Raw genomic sequence first — 22644 nt, 5'->3', positions numbered from 1 at the left:
TTTATGCCATAGCAATATAAACGTTCTCTTTCCAAAACTGATAGATCAGAATTTACATGCACATGCAATGATGGGGAAAAATAATCTTGTGTAGAATAAACGCTTAAGTGCCACTTCATGTTTGCTTTACAATAAATGAGCAGTGTTTGGGAAGAGTTTTGCAGTCAACAGATAAATAAAATTGAGGATTATTATCAAGGATCGTCATGCACCAACCAGAAAGGTCCACATTTTTAAGGAGTGGAACTCAGTAAGACTTCAAATAGCAAGGACACAAGCTGAAAAGATTTCACTGTTTATTCTATGATTTTAATTAATATCTATATATAAATATCAATACAGACATCTATTGTGCTTTAGTATACAGAGGTGCAACGCAATTCTTAATATATATTCTCCTCAATTACTGTTGTCCATATAGAGCAGCTGTACCTCCCCCTACCCCATCACTGAATTCTACAGAGGCCTGCCACTACAGAAAAATCAAAAGATTAACTGACAAACCATTCTTTAATATACAGTTTAGCTGTCAATACAATCCACACCATTATGAACTTAGCAGTGATCATACTAGCACTCCCAACAACAATTTTTGCTTCAGAAGAATGCAGCCAAGCATTTGGGAAACTCCACTGATCTCAGAAGCAGGGGTTCCCAACCATTTTTATGTCATGGACCAATACCATTACACAAGGGGTCCACAGAACCCAGGTTGGGAACACCTGCTTTAGATACAAGAATTGCTATAATGCTTTTTTTCTGAATTGTAATTCTACCGTTTAAAAAAAATCCCTTGAGACAATTGAATACAAAATGCATTTCCTCAAGGCACAATGTACAGCAGTTATCAATTTATGCTCAATTAGAGATGAACACAAGATTACAGTACAATTTAATACAGCATTAAGACATACTCCCTTGTTTCTGCAAAAGGCATGATTCATAGGAATATCTAGGTATAGGCACAATATTACTCTTTTTAGAAAATAAAAGTGACTTTTGTTCCATAGTAGAGCCACCACCTACTTAACTTAGTTGTTCTTTTTATTTTAGAACCAAGGTCAGTAATTTTAAGTCAAAGTGACACTGTAACACAAAAAGTACAAAGATTTATAAATGTGTAAAAATCAAAAGGTAAGATCCTACGTAAGGCATGTGCTTGATTTAAGTTTGCATCTCAGCATTTTGGTCAGGTATTGGTTTTGGCAATCGATCAGGCAAAACAGATGGGGGTGTGGGTTCAGAAGGTTGCTTTGTGTCCATCGCAGTGCTGCTGTGTGAATTCTTGAGGAAAGCCTCCTGATCTTCAGTGGGTGAATCAGAAATGCTGTGTACAATAGCTGTGGCCACCTCCATCTCCGTGGTCATCAATGATTCATCGTTTGTAGTTGCAGACTTTTGTGCGTCTTCTGCCACTTCATTTAAATCTTTGCTAAATTCAGAAGGTGATTTTCGTTTGATCTTTACATACAAATTATCCTGTTTGTCTTTAATTAATTCACTTTTCTGGAATCTTCCAAAAAACCAGATGAAGAAGCCAAAGAAGATAAATGCCAAGATGCTTGGGACAAAAGCAAGACACTTGACTCCAAGTTTGGCACCTACATACCTGCTGTGTAAAAACATGTCACCATGGACATAAGTCCTGTTAGTCATTGGGTTGATATTAGTTGATCTCCATTCCCAGTTCAGAGTACTTTTGTTTAAAGCCTTTAATGTCTCCATATCTTCCACTGTATAGATTTTTTGTCCAGGTCCTACATACTGACCGTATTCTCCAGGCTGGTAAAATATCTGATTCTTCCACATATTCAAGTCCAAAATCAACACGAGAAAGATGATGCCATAGTTAAACCATTTACCTGTAAATAAATGTGATAAAATAACTAAAAGGTTCTCTTAGAGTTTGCTTCTTCAAAATTCACAACTCAAAACAGTATCAACTTCTAGGATTTTGCTTATTTGTATGTGCAAGATATTCATTGTCCCCACTGGAATGAAATATCATACATACAATATTCTGCCAAAATTTAAATGTTTGTTAGGAATATTTGGTTCTAATGTAACTCTAAATCGGTTTTCTCAACTCATGGAATCTAAGACAGTGAATGAGGACAGTTAAAGAATAAAGGTGAGACCTGCTTGCAGGAGGGGCAGGATTGGCAGCTGAATGTTCTGGGGTTCCTTTGTTTTAGATGTGTTCAAGCAGGAGAGATTAAAGGGAAAAGGGTGACATTAATAGGGAAAATGTCATCTCAGTCAGGATGGCTGGAAGCTCATCTACTGAGCATTTATGGGTAAAACTGAGGAGTAAGAAAGGTATCACCACATTAATAGGATTATATTATAGACAACCCATCAAACCGCAGGATTTAGAGGAGCAAATTTGTAGAGAGATCGCAGACTGCTGCAAGAAAGATAAGGTTGTGATTTTAACTTTCCACATATTGTAAAATGGCTAGATGGGAAAGAGTTTGTCAAATGTGTTCAAAAAGGTTTGTTAACAATATTGTACATGGAAATCCCAACTGGAGAGAGTGCCATACTAGATCTCATATTAGGGGATGAGACAGGGAAGGTGACAGAAGTTTGTGTCGGGGAGCTTTGCATCTAGTGAGCACAATGCCATTAGTTTCAAGACATTTATGGAAAGTGATAGGTCTGGTCCTTGGGTAGAGATTCTAAACTGGAGAAAGGTGAATTTCAATGGTATCAGAAAAGATCTGTAAAGTGTGGATTGGGACAGGTTGTTTTCCAACAATGATGTACTTGACAAATGGAAGGCCCTCAAAAATGAAATTCTGAGGATAAAGAGTTGGTATGTTCCTGTCAGAATAAAAAAGCAAGGATAACAGGTTTCGGGAACCTTGGCTTTCAAGAGATATTGAGACCCTGGTTAAGAAAAAGAGATACATAGCAGATAAAGGCAGGAGGAACAAATGAGGCACTTGAGGATTATAAGAAATGCAAGAGAATGCTTTAGAAGAAAATGAGGAGAGCTAAAAGAAGGCATGAGGTTGCTCTAGCAGACGAGATGAAGGAGAATCCTAAGGGATTCTACAGATATATTAACAAGGGACAAAATTGATCCTCTGAAAGACCAGAGTAGTAATCTATGCATGGAGCCGAAACAGATGGGAAAGATCTTAAAATTTATTTGGGAGATAGACGTAGAGTCTATAGAAATGAGGTAAAGCAGGAGCGAGTCATGGTTCCTATACAGATTACAGAGAAGGAGGTGTTTGCAAATAAGGTCTTGAGGCAAATAAGTATTGGATAAATCCCCAGAGCTGACAAGGTGTTCCCCTGGACCTGATGGGAGGCAAGTTAGAAATTTCAAGGGATATTTAACAGAGATATTTAAAATATCCTTAGCCACATGTGAGATGCTGGAGGACTGGAGAATAGTTAATGGTGTTTTGTTGTTTAAGACAGGCTCTAACAATAAGCCAGGAATTTATAGGCCAGTGAACCTGACATCAGTAATGGGAAAAGTTATTGGATGGTATTCCATTAAACCTATAACTCAGGTTTTCAAGTCCTGCCAACATACTTGTAAATTTTTTCTGCACTCTTTCAAACATATTTACATCTTTTCTGTAGGTAGGTGACAAAAACTGCACACAATACTCCAAACTAGGCCTCACCAACATCTTAAACAACTTCAACAAAACATCCTATCTCATGTACTCAATACATTGATCTATGAAAGCCAATGTGCCAAAAGCTTTCTTTACGACTCTATCTACCTGTGAATTCACTTGGATAAACGAGGACTGATTAGGGGAAGTCTACATGGCTTTGTGTGTGGTATTGCATGGCTAACCAATCTTAAAGAGTTTTTTGAGGAAGTTGCCAGGAAGTTGATGAAGGCAAGGCAGAGGATGTTGTCTAAAGGACGTTGGCAAGGCCTTTGACAGTGTCCCATATGGGAGATTGGTCAAGAGGGTTCAGCTGGCATTCAAGATGAATTAGTAAACTAGATTAGACAGCTGGAAAAAATGATTGCTGGAATTTAATACTGTCAAGTTTGAGGTTTTGCACTTCGGTAGGACCAACACGGTGACTGGTAGGGCACTGAGGAGTGCGGATCTAGTAATACAGGTCCCTAATTCATTGAAAGTGGCATCACAGGTAGATAGGGTTGTAATGAAATCTTTTGGCACATTGACCTTCATAAATCGCTGCATTGAGTACAGGGGTTGGGATGTTATGTTGAAGTTGGATAAGACATTGGTGAGGCATAATTTGGAGTATCCTGTGCAGTTTTGGTCACCTAGTTACAGGAAAGACGTCAGTAAAATTGAAAAAAAGAGTACAGAGGTAATTTACAAGGATGTTGGTGAGTCTGGACGAACTGAGTTATAGGAAAAGATTGAATAGGATAGGACTTTATTCCTTAAAAAGTAGAAGGTTGAGAGGAGATTTGATAGAGGTATACAAAATTATGAGGGCTACAGATAAGGATAAAGCAAGCAGGCTTTGTCCACTGAGGTTGGGTGGGATTACAACCAGAGGTCATGGGTTAAGGGTGAAAGGTGAAAAGTTTAAGGGGAACAGAGGGTTCAGAGAGTGTGTAATGAGCAGCCAGCACAAGTGATGCGTGCGAGCTCAAGTTATATAAATATTTTATTTTATTGATGCTATGGAAATTACTGTGTCACAATAGCATTACAAGTGCACTGATATACAAATATTAGAAGAGAAGTAAGAAAGAATAAAAAATAATTTACCTCAAACAGTCTAACAGGAAGGAGGTCATCACTTCCCCAGCCTGTTAATCTCACCTCTCCCTCTCCCGCTCTCCCAAAAATCGATTTCTGGGATATTGTATATCATTTGCAGGTGTCAGGGAGCCGCTATCAATTTGCGGGACTCCCGGAAGGAGAGGTGGGATGTCTGCTGTCATGTTCTGTGAATCTATGACTCCATTAATTTTATTTGTCACACCTACAACAAAACAAAGCTCTGACCAGAGATCAGCTGGCACTTGGGGTTGATTAGTAAGAGCAAACTAAAGTGAAAGCATGAGCAAGTGCAATGGGCGTCAGCGGAGTGGATATAGCCAGAATGGTGATCTTAAGGCTTTAGATCCTTGAGGCTTCACTCAGAGAAGGCAAAGAAAAAAAGCTCAAGCATTTTCCTTCCCTTCTTTATATTTTCTCAGGTAGGATATTAGGGAAGGCAGGTAGAACAGTGCAATGCTCCCCTAGTGGGATGTAGGAAGGCAGGGAGATCTCCAGTGTCCCTGATGAGTAGAGCTGCAAGAAGTGCATTCAGCTGCAGCTTCTAACAATCCACATTAAGGAGCTAGAGCTGGAACTGGATGAACCCCAGATCATTTGGGAGGCTGAAGAGGTGATAGGTAGTACATATAGAGAGGTAGTTACACCCAAGGTGCAGGACACAGGAAACTGGGTGTCAGTCGGGAAAGGGAAAGGGGTTAATGAGCTTGTGCAGAGTACCTCTGTTGCCATCTCCCTCAACAACAGGTATATCACTTTGGATACTGTCAAGGTGGGGGAGGTGGGGAGGGAATAACCTAACAGAGGAGAGTCACAGTGCTCGGGTCTCTGCACAGAGTCTGCCTCTGTGACTCAGAGGGGAAGGGGGAGGGAAGAAGCATGCTGTGGTGAGAGAGGATTTGTTAGTTAGGGGAACATAGAAGGTTCTGTGGGTGAGAACAAGATTCCCGGATGGTACGTTACCTCATGGGTGCCAGGGCCCAGGATGTCTTCGATCGAGTCCTCAGCATTCTTAAGTGGGAGGGTGAACAGCCAGAAGTTGTGGTCCATGACGAAGTTCTGCACTGGGAGTTCGGTGCTAAGTTAAAGGGCAGGACCTCCAGGGTTGTTATCTCAAGATTGCTACCCGTGCCACATGCTAGTGAGGCCAGAACTAGGAAGATTATACTGTTTAGTATGTGGCTAAGGTGTTGGCCTAGGAGAAAGGGCATAACGTTTTTGGATCATTGGGCTCTCTTCCAGGGAAACAGAAGGAAAGTTTATACCTGAACTGGAGGGGACTAATACCCTAGTGAGAAGGTTTGTTAATACTGCATGGTGAGGTTTAAACTAGAGTTGCAGCGGGATGGGAACCAGAGTGCCAGGACAGTTAGTGGAGAGGTTGTGGAGGCAGATGTTAGTAAGACCTCAGACAAAGATAGAAATCAAAAGATTGAGCATGGTGTGACTAGTGTCCTGAGCTGCCTACATTTCAATGCACAAAGTATCGTTAGAAAGGTGGATAATATTGCTGAAGATGAGGTATCTAGTTTACAAACAGAGGCAATGTGTAGGAAGAAGAGGCTGTTGATAGGGCAAAATTGCAGTCAACCGGATGAGTTGCGATGTAAAAGGTGGGCAAAATTCAAAAGGGTGAATACAGGACCTGAAGGTGTTGCATCTGAACACTTGCAGTATAAAGAATGATTTAGATGAACCTGCAGCACAGTTGCAGAGTGGCAGATATGATGTTGTAAGCATCACTAAATCATGGCTGAAAGATTACAGTTGGGAGCTTATTATCCAAGGACACATCTTGTATCGAAAGGATAGGCAGGAAGGCAGACAGACATACTTTATTAATCCCGAGGGAAATTGCCAAGTCTTTATGTATATTTAAGACAGAGTTGATAGATTCTTGATTGGTCAGAGCATTAAGGGATACGGGGAGAAGCCAGGAGATTGGGGCTGAGAGGAAAATTGGATCAACCATGACGAAATGGTGGAGCAGACTCGATGGGCCAAATGGCCTACCTCTGCTCCTATATCTTATGATCTTAAAACATACTGTGAAATGCACTATTTGCAGCAAATCAAATCAGCAAGGATTATGCTGTGTAGCCTGCAAGTGTCACCATGCTTCTGGTGACAACATATGATGGGCACATCTCACCAGAGCGCCGAGAGGAAACCCTCGCAGTCACAGGGAGAATGTACAAACTCGGCTGGAACTGAACCCCAATCTTACCACTGGTACTGTGATAGCATTATGCTAACTGTAATGCTACCGTGATACCCTATTATTCGCTATATAACTGTAGAATTATTTTACTCTCCAAGTGGTGTAGAGTCAGCAGGCTATAGAACAATTAGATTTAGGCATTCATACATAATTCCATCCCAAATTTCAGCATTTCCCTAACTATTCTGATGTTATGGGTATTACCTGTGATATAAACTGTATATTCGTTCTTGAATATCTTCCGGAAGTGAGGCAGCCTTAATTGAATATGTGAGGTGGGAAGACCTGGAAGGTTGATTTCCAAATTTCCCATGAACTGTGGAAACTCCCAATCCTATGAAAACAAAACATGCATATTTGTCACCAAGCTATTGATTACATCAGTAGATATGATAAAAGATGACAAATAAGATATCTTGATATCCTTATTTAATAATATCCTTCTATGACACATCCACTTTTGATTGTTCCATATATTCCTTCTAGTTAATAGAGTTTTATTATTAAGTATAAAGAAAAAAATGATTTTCACTGTAAGGACATTAATTCCTGGCATTTTTAACAAACTTATTGCATCAATGGCTCAATACATACTTACCAATATATTTATTCTCAGCCCGAAGTGCACAATCAACTTGTAAAATCATTTTAAGGAGACCGTTTTTAATGATTGTAATTAAATATTTTCAAATCATGAGTCCAGATGAAGTGTTTCAGCCCAAAACATAGATGTTGCCTGATTTGTGTGTTTCTCAAAATCATAGTTTGCATTAACACACATATTCATTTAAAAGTATGAATCTACAGACAGAAATTTAACCTGTTTTATTGACAATTGATAAGAATCATGCAAACCAACCCATGCAAATTGAACCAGATGATTTGGGGCATAATGGGTGCCGTTACAGTTCCAAACTGCATGGGCAAAATTGTGTGATGAATCTTAACAGGGGCTACAAGGATGACTCAGAGGAGTCAGTCGGTGTGCCAACTTGGGTTGACACCAATACCAACACCACCATCATGTAGCTGAACATTCCAGCTAATGTCCCCCATCAATCCTGGACAGCTGAACATATTTTACAGATTTAAAAACGTACTTTATTTGTTACATATACATCAAAGCATGCTACGATGCTGCCCTATGCTGGAAGGATACCCTTCTATCCCTCCATGAGCTATCCCTCATGGGCGAGGAAACCATGTTTGCACTTTTGGTTCCTTGGGTCCTGGTGCGGCCTATTCTTGCTGCTCCCTGACTCCCTGACTAGGATTCTCCATTGACTTGAGAATGCCGTGTGACTGTGACAGACTGAGAGCAAGCAGAGAGGGACTTGAGGGAAGGAGCTCAGTCTGCAGGGAGCCTTCCTTACCCGGGCTATCAAGATACCATCAGGGAGGAGGTACAAGAGCCTGAAGCTGCACACTTACTGTTGTAGGAACAGTTCCTTCCACTCTTGTCATCAGATTTCTGGAAGGTCCATGAACCACGAACACCACCTCACTATTCCTCTTTTACAATATTTATTTATTTTACTTTATATTGTCATGCACTATACTGCTGCCACAAAAACAAATTTCCTAGCACAAACCCGATTCTGATTTAATTCTCTTGCTACCGACTCTGCAAGGAACAATGCAAAGTGTCTGTGCTTCAGTAAGGATGTTATAATTGAAATCTGCCGCTGCTGCAGTGGCCCCTTCACTTACAAAGTATAGTCTGGCTTTATGAATGTAGAATGGCTCTAATTCAGGGGTTCCCAACCTGGGGTCCATAACCCCTTGCTTCATGGGACCGGTCCATGGCATAAAATGGTGGGGAATCTCTGCTCTAGGTCCAGCCAGTCTCCCACTCCTTTTTGCCACATGCACCCATGCAACAGTGCTCCTCCAAGAGGACCACAGCCTTGTTGTGCCTGTCTCAATGACCTGGAGAGATACACTGGCTGGGGAGTCAGGGTCTAATGCTTTAACTCTTGGTAGGACCTCCAATGTCTAACAGGTCAGAGGGTACAGGACAGACTAAGACAGGTTTATCAATCCTCCGAGCTTTGGGGTTCAGCTCAGGGGTAACAACCCTGACTGCTAAAACAACACTGTAATGGAAACAGCAATGAACAATCCTTCTGCATCTCAGTGTCTCCACCTGGGACTTGCATGACTGACTGTAGTGAAAACCGAGAGGAAGCTACTGACATGATTGGGGGGGGAGGGGGGGTCCGAGGCACCACCGAAGATGGAGGACCTTCAGTGGTGCCCTAAATGCCAGCGGTATAATGGACAGTAAATAAGTACCCACGCAGCAGTGCGGCTGCCTGCTACTAATTGTGAACGGCTAGGCATCATGACGTTTGTTCACTGTCTTGGCATCAGAAGCAACAGTGGTGGTTTGTCCTTTTCTGAATGTTGGTGTCTATTGAATTTATTCCACCAAATAAATTAATTGATTAATTGCTCAGGTCCATTTCTTTACAGTTTTAATGTGCTTGTAAGGACTCAACCCAACAGTCTGATCCCCTTCCCCCACTATGTCCTTTTACCTCTTCTCATTTGCCTATTACTTCCCCCTGGGTCCACTCCTCTTTCCCTTTTTCCTATGGTGCATTCTCCTCTCCTATCAGATTTTTTTCTTCTCCAGCCCTTGACCTTTCCCATCCACTTGGCTTCACCTATCACCTTCCAACTAGTCTCCTTCCCCTGCTCTCACCTTTTTATTCTGGTATCTACCCTCTTTTTTCTCTGTCCTGAAGAAGGGTCTCGGCCCGAAACAGCAACTGTTTACTGTTTTCCATAGATGCTGCCTGACCTGCTAAGTTCCTCCAGCATTTTTGTGTGTGGTGCTCTGGATTTCCAGCATCTGCAGTCTTTCTTGTGTTTATGAGTCTGATTTTGTGCTGTGTTTTTTCTGATTCTTCCTTCCTTACTACATTATGTGTACTTACAGTTGGAAGCGATATTGGATTTAATCTCTCCAACTCAACAAGGTGCAGTGACTCTATGCAATCTGAACTAGAATTCCATATGACGGCAATCACTGTTGGCATATACTTCCCAAATAAAGAGAGACACATAGTACCTTACTGACTTATGCAAGCTTAGGCAAGGGGCCCAAGAGCACTCTTCAACCAATTGAGCAGCCGGGTAAAGAAAGTAGACGGTATAAGGAAAATAAATGTAACGAGAGATGCTATCCACTACATGTTACATTATTGTACCCCAACCAAGTTATTAAACATGACAACCTGACCTGCAAACTCCCTTGATATGTCACATCTACCTAACAATATAGTCTGGAAATATCTGCAAGCAATATTCTTGCACAAAGGCTTAAACAGTTTGATATGAGTTACTCTCTCCATTGTTTCAATGAAGTTATTGACAAATTTAAAACACTTACTTCTAGCATTAAAATAGCAGAAAGAAATATAAAATGAACCAGCTTTGCATTCATAAGAGTGGAGGGATTTAATCTTGTCATCCATACTGAAAATACAAATAAACTGAAGGATGAATGCAAGAATTTATCATCCTTAGATTGTGTTGGTTGTTAACACAAATGGGGCATGTCTTGATGTACATGCAATAATAAACGAATCTGAATCTGAAATACAAGAATCTAAGACTGAGGGTTACTGCAAGTTACTATCAGGAGAGCAAAGTTCAAAGTAAAGTTTATTATCAAAGCAGATATATGTCACTATATCCAACCCTAAGATTCATTTTGCTGGGGATATACTCAGCAAATCTATAATATAGTCATCATTATCATCAGCGATCACTCTTAGTCAACCTGGTGGCTGATCTGGTCACTTGTGGGTCTTGAGATGACCGAAGAGACCAATCCGTGATCCACAAGTCCTGTTACAGTGTTGGCAGGTGTAGGTCACTGAGATGGTGGTGGAAGTAGCTGGCTGGGCCTTTTCCAGTCTCTCCTTACATTGAAGCCGCTTAGTCTCAGCAGCACAGTGGATGTGTTCTTCGAGCTGTGCAGTCCTCTCAAAGCAGCCCTTCTCCAGCTTTCCCTATCCCGTGCTGATTTCTCCCATCCATTCAGGTTAATGTGGCACTTCCTCAGGTGGGCCTTGATATTGTCCCTAAACTATTTTTTTCTGCCTTCCAGGAGTGGGCTTTGCATCTTTGAGTTGGCCAAACAGGAGTTGTTTCAGGAGGCGTGAGTCAGGCACACGGATGATGTAGCCAACCCATTGAAATTGGTGTTGAGTCACAATTGTTGCTATGGAGTTAATGTTAGCTTCTTCCAGGATGCTGGAGTTTGTGCGCCTGTTCTTCCAGCTAACTCTCAGAATCTTTTGGAGACAGCTTTTAAGTTTCCAGGGATTTTATGTACCTGCTGCATATTGTCCATGACTCTGCTCCATATAGCAAGGAGAGGAGGACTATAGCTTTATTGACCAGAAGCTTAGTGCTGGTCTTGATATCCCAGTCTTCAAAAGTCCTCTTTCTCAGCCTAGCCAAAGCTCCACTCGCACAGCCTATTTTGCGACTTATTTCAAGGTCAATGTTGGCTTTTTAAGAAAGAAGGCTGCCAAGATATGGCAAATGATCAGTGTTCTCCAGAGAGATGTTGTCAACTCAGATGATTGCGAGATTAGGAGCTTGATTTGGTGCAGAACTTGGGTATTCTCGATGTTTAGATCAAGTCCCAGGAGCTTGTATGCTCTGCCTAAGGCATCCATTATGTACTGCAGATCCCCCTCAGAGTGAGCTATGATGGTGTTGTCATCTGCATATTAGAGCTCCAATGGAAGAAGGTGACACTTTGCACTTGCCTTGGACCTGTTAAGGTTAAAGAGCCCTCTATCTGTACTATAGAGAATCTGGACTCCTTGTGGGAGGTCTTGGCCTGTGTGATGAAGAATGGTTGCAATGATTCACCCATGTTTGACCCTGTTCTCAACCTTAAAAGGTGCTGTTTCAGAGCTGCTGTTGCTGATGACTGTTGCACTCATATCATTGCGTAAGAGCTGTAAGATCTTGAGGTATTTCTCCAGTCACCCAATTTTAGACAGTACTTACCAAAGGGCAGGATGATTCACAGAGTCAAATGCTTTCGTTAAGTCTATGACGGCCATATAAAGTAGGAGATTTTGTTCCCGGGCTTTCTCCTGCAACTGACGTGCTGTAAAAATCACGTCAGATGTTCCTCTGGCTGAGACTCAGGCAAGAAATCTTCTGCCAGAGGTGAAAGCCAGTCACATAAAATTCAGGTGAGTACCTTTCCTGTTGTAGAGAGGAGGGGGGTGCCTCTATAATTTCTGCAGTCAGCTCTGTCACCCTTTTTGAACAGTGTGACCATCAGGGCGCCACTGAGTTCAGCTGGAATCTTCTCCTGGTCCCTGATCTAGACAAGCAGGTCGTGAATATGATTTAAAAGTTTTGTGCCTCCTTCCTTGAGGATTTCTGCCAGAATTCCAACAGGGCCAGTGACCTTGCTGTTCCTCAATTTCTTGCAGGCCGTCTGCACCTCTTTGATACTAGGAGGCTTACTAATGTCCTTTCTGGGTTATTGTGGGTGCTGGTTGATGACTTCAATGTTAACAGTGGTGTTATGATTAAGTATCTCCTGAAAGTGTTCCTTCCATCGAGAATTGATGACATCATTGTCCTTAGCAACCTTTGTCCACCTTTGGGGGTTTAGACCATGATTGTTAGGGCTATACACTGCCTTGGTGGCATTAAAGAAACCCTGATATCACCAGAGTCAGTAGGCTGCTGAATTTCTAGGGCCCTCTCAGTCCACCACTGATTCTTTATTAACTTTACTCTACGTTGGACCACGGCCTTAGCTTTGGAGTGGCCTCCTCTTTAAGTTTTCGTCTTGTTGATTAGCTCTTCTATTTCATTGTAATTTTCATCAAACCAATCTTTGTTTTTGCTGGTCTTGTATTCTACAAGTATCAAGGATGGTGGTCGTCAGTGTGGCCCAGTGTGCTTCACTGTCCTCCAGATATTGCGTTGGGAGTCTTTTGGAGATGTGGTACCTTCGCTGTGTTTTGTGGGCTCTCAATGTTGAACCTGGGATGGCTCAGCTTCTTTTGCACTCTATTCTTCAGCGTATTTTTCATTTTCATTTGTGAGTGAATAAGCCAATGACCCGGCCAGCCATCATCAGCACTGATCATGGATCTTGCACTTACATCTCTGCGATCCCTCCACCGAACAATAGTAACTGTAACAGGATCATTAAAAGATCAACCAGAGGGCAGAAGACAACAATCTGCGCAAATGCAAATATAAATAACAAGAACATGAGATAATGAGATAAAGAGTCCTTAAAGTAAGATTATTGGTTGAAGGAACATTTCAATGATGGGGCAAGTGAGTGTAGCTGTCCCCTTCTATTCAAGAGCCTAATGGTTGAGAGGCAGTAACTGTTCTTGAACCTGATGGTGCAAGTCCTTGAACCTGATGGCTCCAGTATCTTCTACCTGATGGCAAGAGTAAAAAAAGAGCATGCCCTGGATGGTAAGAATCTCTGATGATTGAAATAGTGCTTCAGGTAGATGGGCTCAATGGTTTGGGAGGGCTATTGACCAATGCAAATACTATTGATTTTACTATTGACCAATGCGAATGCTATTGACTTTACTACTGACCAATGCAAACACTATTGACTTTACTGGAGAAATCCGAGAACATGCAAAATTCATTCAATCCCCTAGAAAATCCTATTGTATTTAGTGAGTGTACAGCAGATTCTAGTATTGTCTGCAGTACCTTTTGAATTATCCCTCTCCCAGCCTTCTGTCATTACTATTTCAAAACAGTCAAATGGTCAAAAGGACATCTGACAATGGAGCTCCCTCAGAGGAATTTCCGACAGAATTCTCTCTGCTAAGTTAGATTCTTTAAATCCCATTATTTACATGCTACAATGTTTGAAGCTTGTTCGTGAATCTCATTATTACTTTTCCTCAGAACAGCAAGGGAAGTTTGTAAATAAAGACCATCAGTACAGACAGTGCTAAAAAAGAAATACCTAACAACATTCCAGTAAGAGGGTTATTAGTTAGGTGAATGAACCAATATTACTTTCCAATAAACCAATACACTAATCACTAAAATCATCACCCTTCATATTTATTTCTTTTTTCATGATTTTAGACACTTCGCAGCTTGAACATTTTTCTGAAGTGCTCCCTCAACATGAACCCTTCTGTATTTTATCCAAATGGATCATTTGATATACTGTAATTGAATCACCCAATGAGTATTATCTCATTAAAATAGAAAATGGAAACAATGGCCCAGATTTTCGATGTGTAAGCATTTTGAAACCGGTATTGTTTGTCCACACCTGGAATTCTAAACCTTTTGCCATCTATGTACCTTGAATTCTAATCCATGTGCCATTACATGCAGAAGTCTGGAAACTGTTGCTCTGAGAGCAATTTTTTTCACCTGCAGTCTCTTCAGAAAATACTGTTCTGATGTGACCTCGATGTATTTACAATCTGCTCTCACCGTTTAAACAAATTCTTTGTTTCATGAAGTTGTGAGTTCTAATGACTGACTACCCTACAATTACTGGCTAGTAAACAATTCTAGCCTTAAAATAAACATTCTATATTGTGGATGGCCATTCAACAAGAATTGATGCACAATATGAATATTCCTTTCTCCATACGATTCTATATAATGTAGTGGCAGAAGAAATTTAAATACAGTACTTTATCAGGGCAACTGAGGTGAATGAACCAACAGTGCTTTCCAATGAAGCAATATACTAAGAATTAAAACAATCTTCCTTCTTTGAAGTTCAAAGTGCAATAATTATCAACTATGTATACAACCTGAGACTCATCTCCCAACAAGCAGCACGAAACAAAGAAACCCAAAAAAAAGTTAAAAAGACCACCAAACATCCAATGTGCAGAGGCTGAAAAACAAATCTTGCAAACAATAAACACAAGCAAATAGGGTTCTGAACTGAAGTCCATGAAGCAAGTTTGTCCACAGACCCTTAGTTTAGCACAGAGCAAAGCAGCAAACTGAACCTTGCCTTGGGCCCTGATATCCTGACTTTTCCTATCTGGCCCGCCACTTAAATCATCATCCAAACATCGGGTTGAGTTGCTTCGATGCGCTCTGGGACCTGGACTCCGATTCAGCCTGTACCCAACCTTTCCAATGAGGCCCAGCGCTTAAATCATCAACTACACATTGGGTTCTGTCACTTCAATACACACTAGGACCTGGACCCTGTTACTTCAATTCAGCTTGTACACACACGATCTTTCTGATTCGGCATGGCGTTTAAATCATCATTCAAACATTGGGTTCTGTGACTATGAAATGCTCTGGGACTAAATTATCATATTTTACATAAATTTTAAGGTACAACGCAAAGTACTTGAACATTTTTCTGAGGTGTCCCTCAATCATAAACCTTCCTGTATTTTATGCGTTTATTCCAAATGGACAAGCCCTCACTACTTATTAAATGTTCCCAATGGCATGCAACTCAAGTAACCTCTGACAAACAAGTCCAGCTCTTGGCCTTCATGTGTGGCTTAGTTAGCAGAACCATTTCTACTGACCAGAGAAGGGACAAAGGCACCTTAAAAGCAACCGCTCTGGGCAGATAGGGCTCGTCAGTCATGGTTGGCAGCTCATCTGGGAGCAGGAAACCTCAAACCTCCACTGCCTTGTGGCTAAAGCCTTGTGGAGAAGGCTTCAGGAGTAAACCCTGAGGGAAAAATCCGGAGCTGGAGTCCCAGTTCATCAGATGCATGGAGAGGGGGAGCTCGCTCTCATATTGTTCTACATTGGCTTGCGTATCTAGACAGCGAGGATGCAACATCTATGTTTGACCCTGACCATTAGAGGCCTGATGAGTCCAAATGGATCATTTTATATAATCACTGAATCACTGAATGATTATAGCACTGAAGAGGGTTATTTGGTACATCATGTTCCCATTATATCGACTTTGGCTCTCCAGTTTCATTCACTACTCCTTACCTGTAGTCTTGCAAAGCATTTTTCTGATATTTATCTATTTCCATCATATAGGCACAATGAAAACTGCCTACAACACATCTGCAGGCAGTACATTAAGGCACAATTGTATAAATGTATAAATGGGATCCACTTTAACATAGTGGCTAGTGCAACACTATTACAGTTTGGGCATTCCAGAGTTCAAAGTTCAATTCCGGCATCCTCTGCAAGGAGTTCTCCCAGTGGAATGCGTACTTTCCTCTGGGTGTTCCGGTTTTCTCTTACAGTCCAAGGACCAACCGGGTAGGTTAATTGTAAATTATCTTGTGATTAGGCTAGGGTTGAATTGGGAAGATGCAGCCATTTCGTGCCGTATCTCTAAATAAGTAAACAAATAAATAAATAAATAACACGAGAAAATCCGCAGATGCTGGAAATCCAAAGCAACACACAAAAATGCTGGAGAAACTCAGCAGGTCAGGCAGCATCTATAGAAAAGAGTAAACAGCAAATACTATTACATGACGTCAAAACAACTTTGTTGTGGGAAATATAAGAAAAAGAAAGGGTTTCGGGAGAAGAACCCTCTAACAATAAATCTCCAAGTCCCATATTTTAAAAGAAACAGCTTTTGGAGGCAAAAGCAGAAATTGGGGACAGGCAAATCAGAATCAGAAATAATAATCTCCCCTCTGCTTTATCATCCTACCTCCAATTTTCAGTCAGCTTCATCTAACTTAGCACAAAATGAAAATTCTAGTCTATGTCGTTTTGAAGAGAGGTTTAATGCATAGGGTTTGCAAATATAGGATCACAGAATTTGAAAGTTTATCTTGAAGACTGGGCAAACAACAGGTGTTCCAGAACAAGTATGACAAGTCACAGAAATACTATAGCAGCCACAACCCAGAACACCAGCAAGCTTGCTCACCACAGCTTCTGACTGGCAACTAAAACATGATTGTGGCAAGCCATTAAAGTTCCCTGACTTCATTGCATCATTATCCCTCAGGACTGAGAGGACATTCTGTCAGAAACCTCCAAGCAGGTGGTAGATCTGACAGTTCCTTGCGAAGACCGTACTAAGGAGGCGTTTTGAGCATAAGGAAGCCAAATACCAGGAGCTGGTACAGCAGTGGCAGACAGCAATGGAGGGCACAATGTCAGCCAATAGAGATGGGGTGTAGGGGTTTTGCTGGCTGCCTGATGTGCAGAACCAACTCTCTGCTTGGGATTATGTGGGCTGCAAAGAAAAGAACCATCAGGACCATCACAGTGTTGCTGAGCGAGCCTCCAGATGGCTATGGATCAAGAAATGTGATCTATGGACCAATGGTGGTGGGACCCAAGCTAGGCCTGACCATTCGTGGCTGGGTGAGAGTGTCTGATGTTACCCGAAACAGCCAATGACCCCAGGTTACATTACTGATGATGTTTCGCAGCACATCCTAGGACATATCTCATTATACTGGTGCCCATCATTACATTTGTTCAACAATACTAATCCCATGTTGAAAACTGAAGTGCCAAAGTAACCTGAAGTACTAGTTAATTCAGAAACAAATTTCTCTTGGGTTACTTCATTTGAAAAATAAATTGCCAGCCATGTGATAGCTTTTATTCAGCAATAGCAAAGTTGTACAGAGAAATAATGATGCTTCTTCTATTTTTTGAATACAAAAATTAGATTTTTTTGGTTTCAAAAATTATTTTCTTGGAATCTGACTTCCTGCTATGAGAAGCAACTTTTAAAAGTATCTGGAATTAACACTTTCAAATCCTGATTTGTTCCTGATAGTAGAAAAATTGAATTACTGAAGGAACCTATGAAGGGTGATTGATAAGTTTGTAGCCTAAGGAGGAGTCAATTTTAGAAAACCTAGCACATTAATTTTTCAATATAGTCCCCTCCTACTTTTACACATTGTCCAGCGGTCGTGGAGCATATGGATCTTGGACCTCCAGAAAATGTCCACAGCAGGGGTGATTGATGTTCGTGGCCTAAGGTAGAAGGAGATGAGTTATACAGCTCTCATTACATGCACATGCAGTTCAACTCTTTGAGTGATTATGCAGAATGTCTGAAATTAACAAATCATCAGGCGTGATTGATAAGTTTGTGGCCTAAGGTAGAAGGAGATGTTATTAATTTCAAACTTACTACATAATCACTCAAAGAGTTGAACTGCATGGGCATGTAACGAGAGCTGTATAACTCATCTCCTTCTACCTTAGGCCACAAACTTACCAATTACCCCTTGTATGATTGCTGACAGTGATAGAGAATACTGTACATGCTTGAAATCCCAAAGAAAAGCAAAATGTTTCAAAGTATGCACAGAGAGATAGAAGTCACTGAGCTGAAATATTCGCTGTGTTTCTCTTTCACCAGCGCTGCCTGTCCTTCTGAGTTTCTCCAGCATTTTCTAGTTCTTATTAATCTGGTAGGATAAACTTTCTTCCAAAAGATTAGCAAGCATTGTTCACTCCAAAACAAAGAAATCTAACTAACTTAAAATGAATAAAGATAATATTGTGCATGCGTGAACCAGTGAGACATTTGCCTTTCTCTTCAAGGACATTGGCTTTGCAATGGGTCATCAAAACCCTTCCTTGTGAATGAATTATAGGTATATTACAATCACATGCCTTACCACTTATATAAATGTGGCTTCTCTTAACTATGAAAACAGATCAATATTTACTTCAGTGTAAATGTTAACTGGAAGCACATTCTGCTGTTTGATTCCATGAGGATTAATCTCTTAATTCTACATTCATAGTAGAATGGATCTATAATTTACAAGCCCCAGCCAAACGGATGTTTCTGCATGCCGGGATCGTACAACAGCAAGAAACCTTGCTGAATGCAGTGTCTCCGTCTCCAATAGTTTGGGATTGGGCTTTTTATTTTGTAAGTACAATTTATTTAATCCCTGTTTTATTTATGTGATTGGATTTATTAAAACTGACACCTTGGATTTCACTGTTTATAAACAATTCAATACTTTTCATGATGTTCCTTTAATTGTTAGTTAGGTTTTCAATCACAACATTACCATTATTGTACTTGTTAATTAGAGTGAATGGAACTGCCGTTGTAAAATTAGTTAATTCAATGTTGAGCAAGTTTAAATCTATAACGTAATTAAGTCTGCAGTTCTTCCTTTCAGCTGCAAGGCAAATATTGTATCTGGGAGAAACTTGGTAACATTTATCATCAAATGTACTGAATTTTGAATGTTTTAATTAAACTTTTTTAATTATTGTTGCATATGTTGGGACAAACATTATTGTGTCATAGAAAAGTACAGCACAGAAATAGGCTCTTTGGCCCATCTAGTCTGTACTGAACCTTTTAAGCTGACTACTCCCATCAACCTTATATTATGAAAGGAATTGTAATTGAATTAAACTGGGTGAATCAAAGAGTCTGACTTAAATATCTGCTTACGAAATATCAAGTCAAGTCAAGTCAGGTCACTTTTATTGTCATTTCGACCATAACTGCTGGTATAGTGCATAGTAAAAATGAGACAACGTTTTTCAGGACAATGGTTCACATGACACAGTACAAAAACTAGATTGAACTATGTAATAAAAAAACACAGAGAAAGCTATACTAGACTACAGACCTACACTGGACTGCATGAAGTGCACAAAAACAGTGCAGGCATTACAATAAATAATAAACAGGACAGTAGGGCAAGGTGTCCGTCCAGGCTTTGGGTACTGAGGAGTCTGATAGCTTGGGGGAAGAAACTGTTATATAGTCTGGTCGTAAGAGCCCGAATGCTTCGGAGCCTTTTCCCAGGTGACAGGAGGGAGAGGAGTTTGTATGAGGGGTACATGGGGTCCTTCATAATGTTGTTTCCTTTGCGGATGCAACGTGCAGTGTAAATATCTACGTATATGCAGTAAATATATAATAGCCCAAATCTTGCAGGAGTAAAACACCTCACATTATAGATCTTCAATTAGATTCTCACACCCTCCAGTTCAGAGACTTCACATCATACATTGCTAAAGGTGTAAGCAGACCAAGGTATCTGAGACATCAGCTAACTGCTCTAACTGAATCAGTTGCATATACCAGTTGTTCAAAGTACAAAGTACATTTATTATCAAAGTATGTATACAATATACAACTTTGAGATTTGTCTTTTTTTACTGAGATACAGTGCAAAATAGACTCATTACATACCCCACACAACAAAGACCGGCACACATCCAATGTGTGAAAAATAAAGAACAAATTGTGCAAATAATAAAAAGGTAAACAAATAACACAGAACTCCTGCAGAACTCCTGAAAGTGAGGCCACAGGCATGGGGCCAGTTCAGCGATGGGGCGAGTGCTGATGGTTGAAGGCCACAGCCATGGGGCCAGTTCAGCGATGGGGCGAATGCTGATGGTTGAAGGCCACAGCCATGGGACCAGTTCAGCGATGGGGTGTGTGCTGATGGTTGAAGGCCACAACCATGGGGCCAGTTCAGCGATGGGGCGAGCGCTGATGGTTGAAGGCCTCAGTCATGGGACCAGTTCAGCGACGGGGCGAATGCTGATGGTTGAAGGCCACAGACATGGGGCCAGTTCAGCGATGGGGCGAGTGCTGATGGTTGAAGGCCACAGTCATGGGACCAGTTCAGCGATGGGGTATGTGCTGATGGTTGAAGGCCACAGTCATGGGACCAGTTCAGCGATGGGGTATGTGCTGATGGTTGAAGGCCACAGTCATGGGGCCAGTTCAGCGACGGGGCGAATGCTGATGGTTGAAGGCCACAGCCATGGGGCCAGTTCAGCGATGGGGCGAGTGCTGATGGTTGAAGGTCACAGCCATGGGGCCAGTTCAGCGATGGGGCGAGTGCTGATGGTTGAAGGCCACAGTCATGGGGCCAGTTCAGCGATGGGGTGTGTGCTGATGGTTGAAGGCCACAGCCATGGGGCCAGTTCAGCGATGGGGTGTGTGCTGATGGTTGAAGGCCACAGTCATGGGGCCAGTTCAGCGATGGGGTGTGTGCTGATGGTTGAAGGCCACAGTCATGGGGCCAGTTCAGCGATGGGCTGTGTGCTGATGGTTGAAGGCCACAGTCATGGGGCCAGTTCAGCGATGGGGCGAGTGCTGATGGTTGAAGGCCACAGTCATGGGGCCAGTTCAGTGATGGGGTGTATGCTGATGGTTGAAGGCCACAGTCATGGGGCCAGTTCAGCGATGGGGCGAGTGCTGATGGTTGAAGGCCACAGCCATGGGACCAGTTCAGCGATGGGGCGAACGCTGATGATTGAAGGCCACAGTCATGGGACCAGTTCAGCGATGGGGCGAGTGCTGATGGTTGAAGGCCACAGCCATGGAGCCAGTTCAGCGATGGGGCGAGTGCTGATGGTTGAAGGCCACAGCCATGGGGCCAGTTCAGCGATGGGGTGTGTGCTGATGGTTGAAGGCCACAGTCATGGGGCCAGTTCAGCGATGGGGTGAACGCTGATGGTTGAAGGCCACAGCCATGGGGCCAGTTCAGCGATGGGGCGAGTGCTGATGGTTGAAGGCCACAGCCATGGGGCCAGTTCAGCGATGGGGCGAGTGCTGATGGTTGAAGGCCACAGTCATGGGGCCAGTTCAGCGATGGGGCGAGTGCTGATGGTTGAAGGCCACAGTCATGGGGCCAGTTCAGCGATGGGGTGTGAGATGATGGTTGAAGGCCACAGGCATGGGACCAGTTCAGCGATGGGGCGAACGCTGATGGTTGAAGGCCACAGCCATGGGGCCAGTTCAGCGATGGGGCGAACGCTGATGGTTGAAGGCCACAGTCATGGAGCCAGTTCAGCGATGGGGCGAACGCTGATGGTTGAAGGCCACAGTCATGGGACCAGTTCATCGATGGGGCGAGTGCTGATGGTTGAAGGCCACAGTCATGGGGCCAGTTCAGCAATGGGGCGAGTGCTGATGGTTGAAGGCCACAGCCATGGGACCAGTTCAGCGATGGGGCGAACGCTGATGGTTGAAGGCCACAGCCATGGGGCCAGTTCAGCGATGGGGCGAGTGCTGATGGTTGAAGGCCACAGCCATGGGGCCAGTTCAGCGATGGGGCGAGTGCTGATGGTTGAAGGCCACAGCCATGGGGCCAGTTCAGCGATGGGGCGAGTGCTGATGGTTGAAGGCCACAGCCATGGGGCCAGTTCAGCGATGGGGTGTGTGCTGATGGTTGAAGGCCACAGCCATGGGGCCAGTTCAGCGATGGGGTGTGAGATGATGGTTGAAGGCCACAGCCATGGGGCCAGTTCAGCGATGGGGCGAGTGCTGATGGTTGAAGGCCACAGTCATGGGGCCAGTTCAGCGATGGGGTGTGTGCTGATGGTTGAAGGCCACAGTCATGGGGCCAGTTCAGCGATGGGGTGTGTGCTGATGGTTGAAGGCCACAGCCATGGGGCCAGTTCAGCGATGGGGCGAGTGCTGATGGTTGAAGGCCACAGTCATGGGGCCAGTTCAGCGATGGGGTGTGTGCTGATGGTTGAAGGCCACAGTCATGGGGCCAGTTCAGCGATGGGGTGCGTGCTGTTGGTTGAAGGCCACAGCCATGGGGCGAGAGAACATCACAAAGCAGTGAGCTGAACACTGCTCCATTTTTTGCTCTCACCCTTGATGCTTACATAATCACATGGAACATGAACTGCAGAGTCCCCGGAAGTGAACCCACAGCCACGGAGTGCATTCAGTGG

The 22644-nt window shown here is 42.6% G+C and overlaps 1 protein-coding gene across 5 annotated transcripts in view; it reads right to left on the bottom strand.

The window, feature by feature from the left end:
* Positions 1 to 295: 295 nt before the first annotated feature.
* Positions 296 to 22644, bottom strand: part of tmem117 (transmembrane protein 117) — a 405506-nt gene continuing 383157 nt past the window's right edge. For all 5 annotated transcript variants that reach the window (XM_059978468.1, XM_059978469.1, XM_059978470.1 and 2 more), the window contains 2 exons: positions 7171 to 7300; positions 296 to 1862 (listed from right to left, as the gene is read on the bottom strand). In XM_059978468.1, the coding sequence (XP_059834451.1) occupies positions 1165 to 1862; positions 7171 to 7300 (828 nt within the window). In that variant the 3' untranslated portion in view covers positions 296 to 1164. The remainder of the gene's footprint in view (positions 1863 to 7170; positions 7301 to 22644) is intronic.

This window comes from Hypanus sabinus, chromosome 8 (genome assembly GCF_030144855.1).
Source record: "Hypanus sabinus isolate sHypSab1 chromosome 8, sHypSab1.hap1, whole genome shotgun sequence".
Taxonomy (NCBI): Eukaryota; Metazoa; Chordata; class Chondrichthyes; order Myliobatiformes; family Dasyatidae; genus Hypanus; species Hypanus sabinus.
This window is presented reverse-complemented; position numbering and strand designations above follow the sequence as displayed.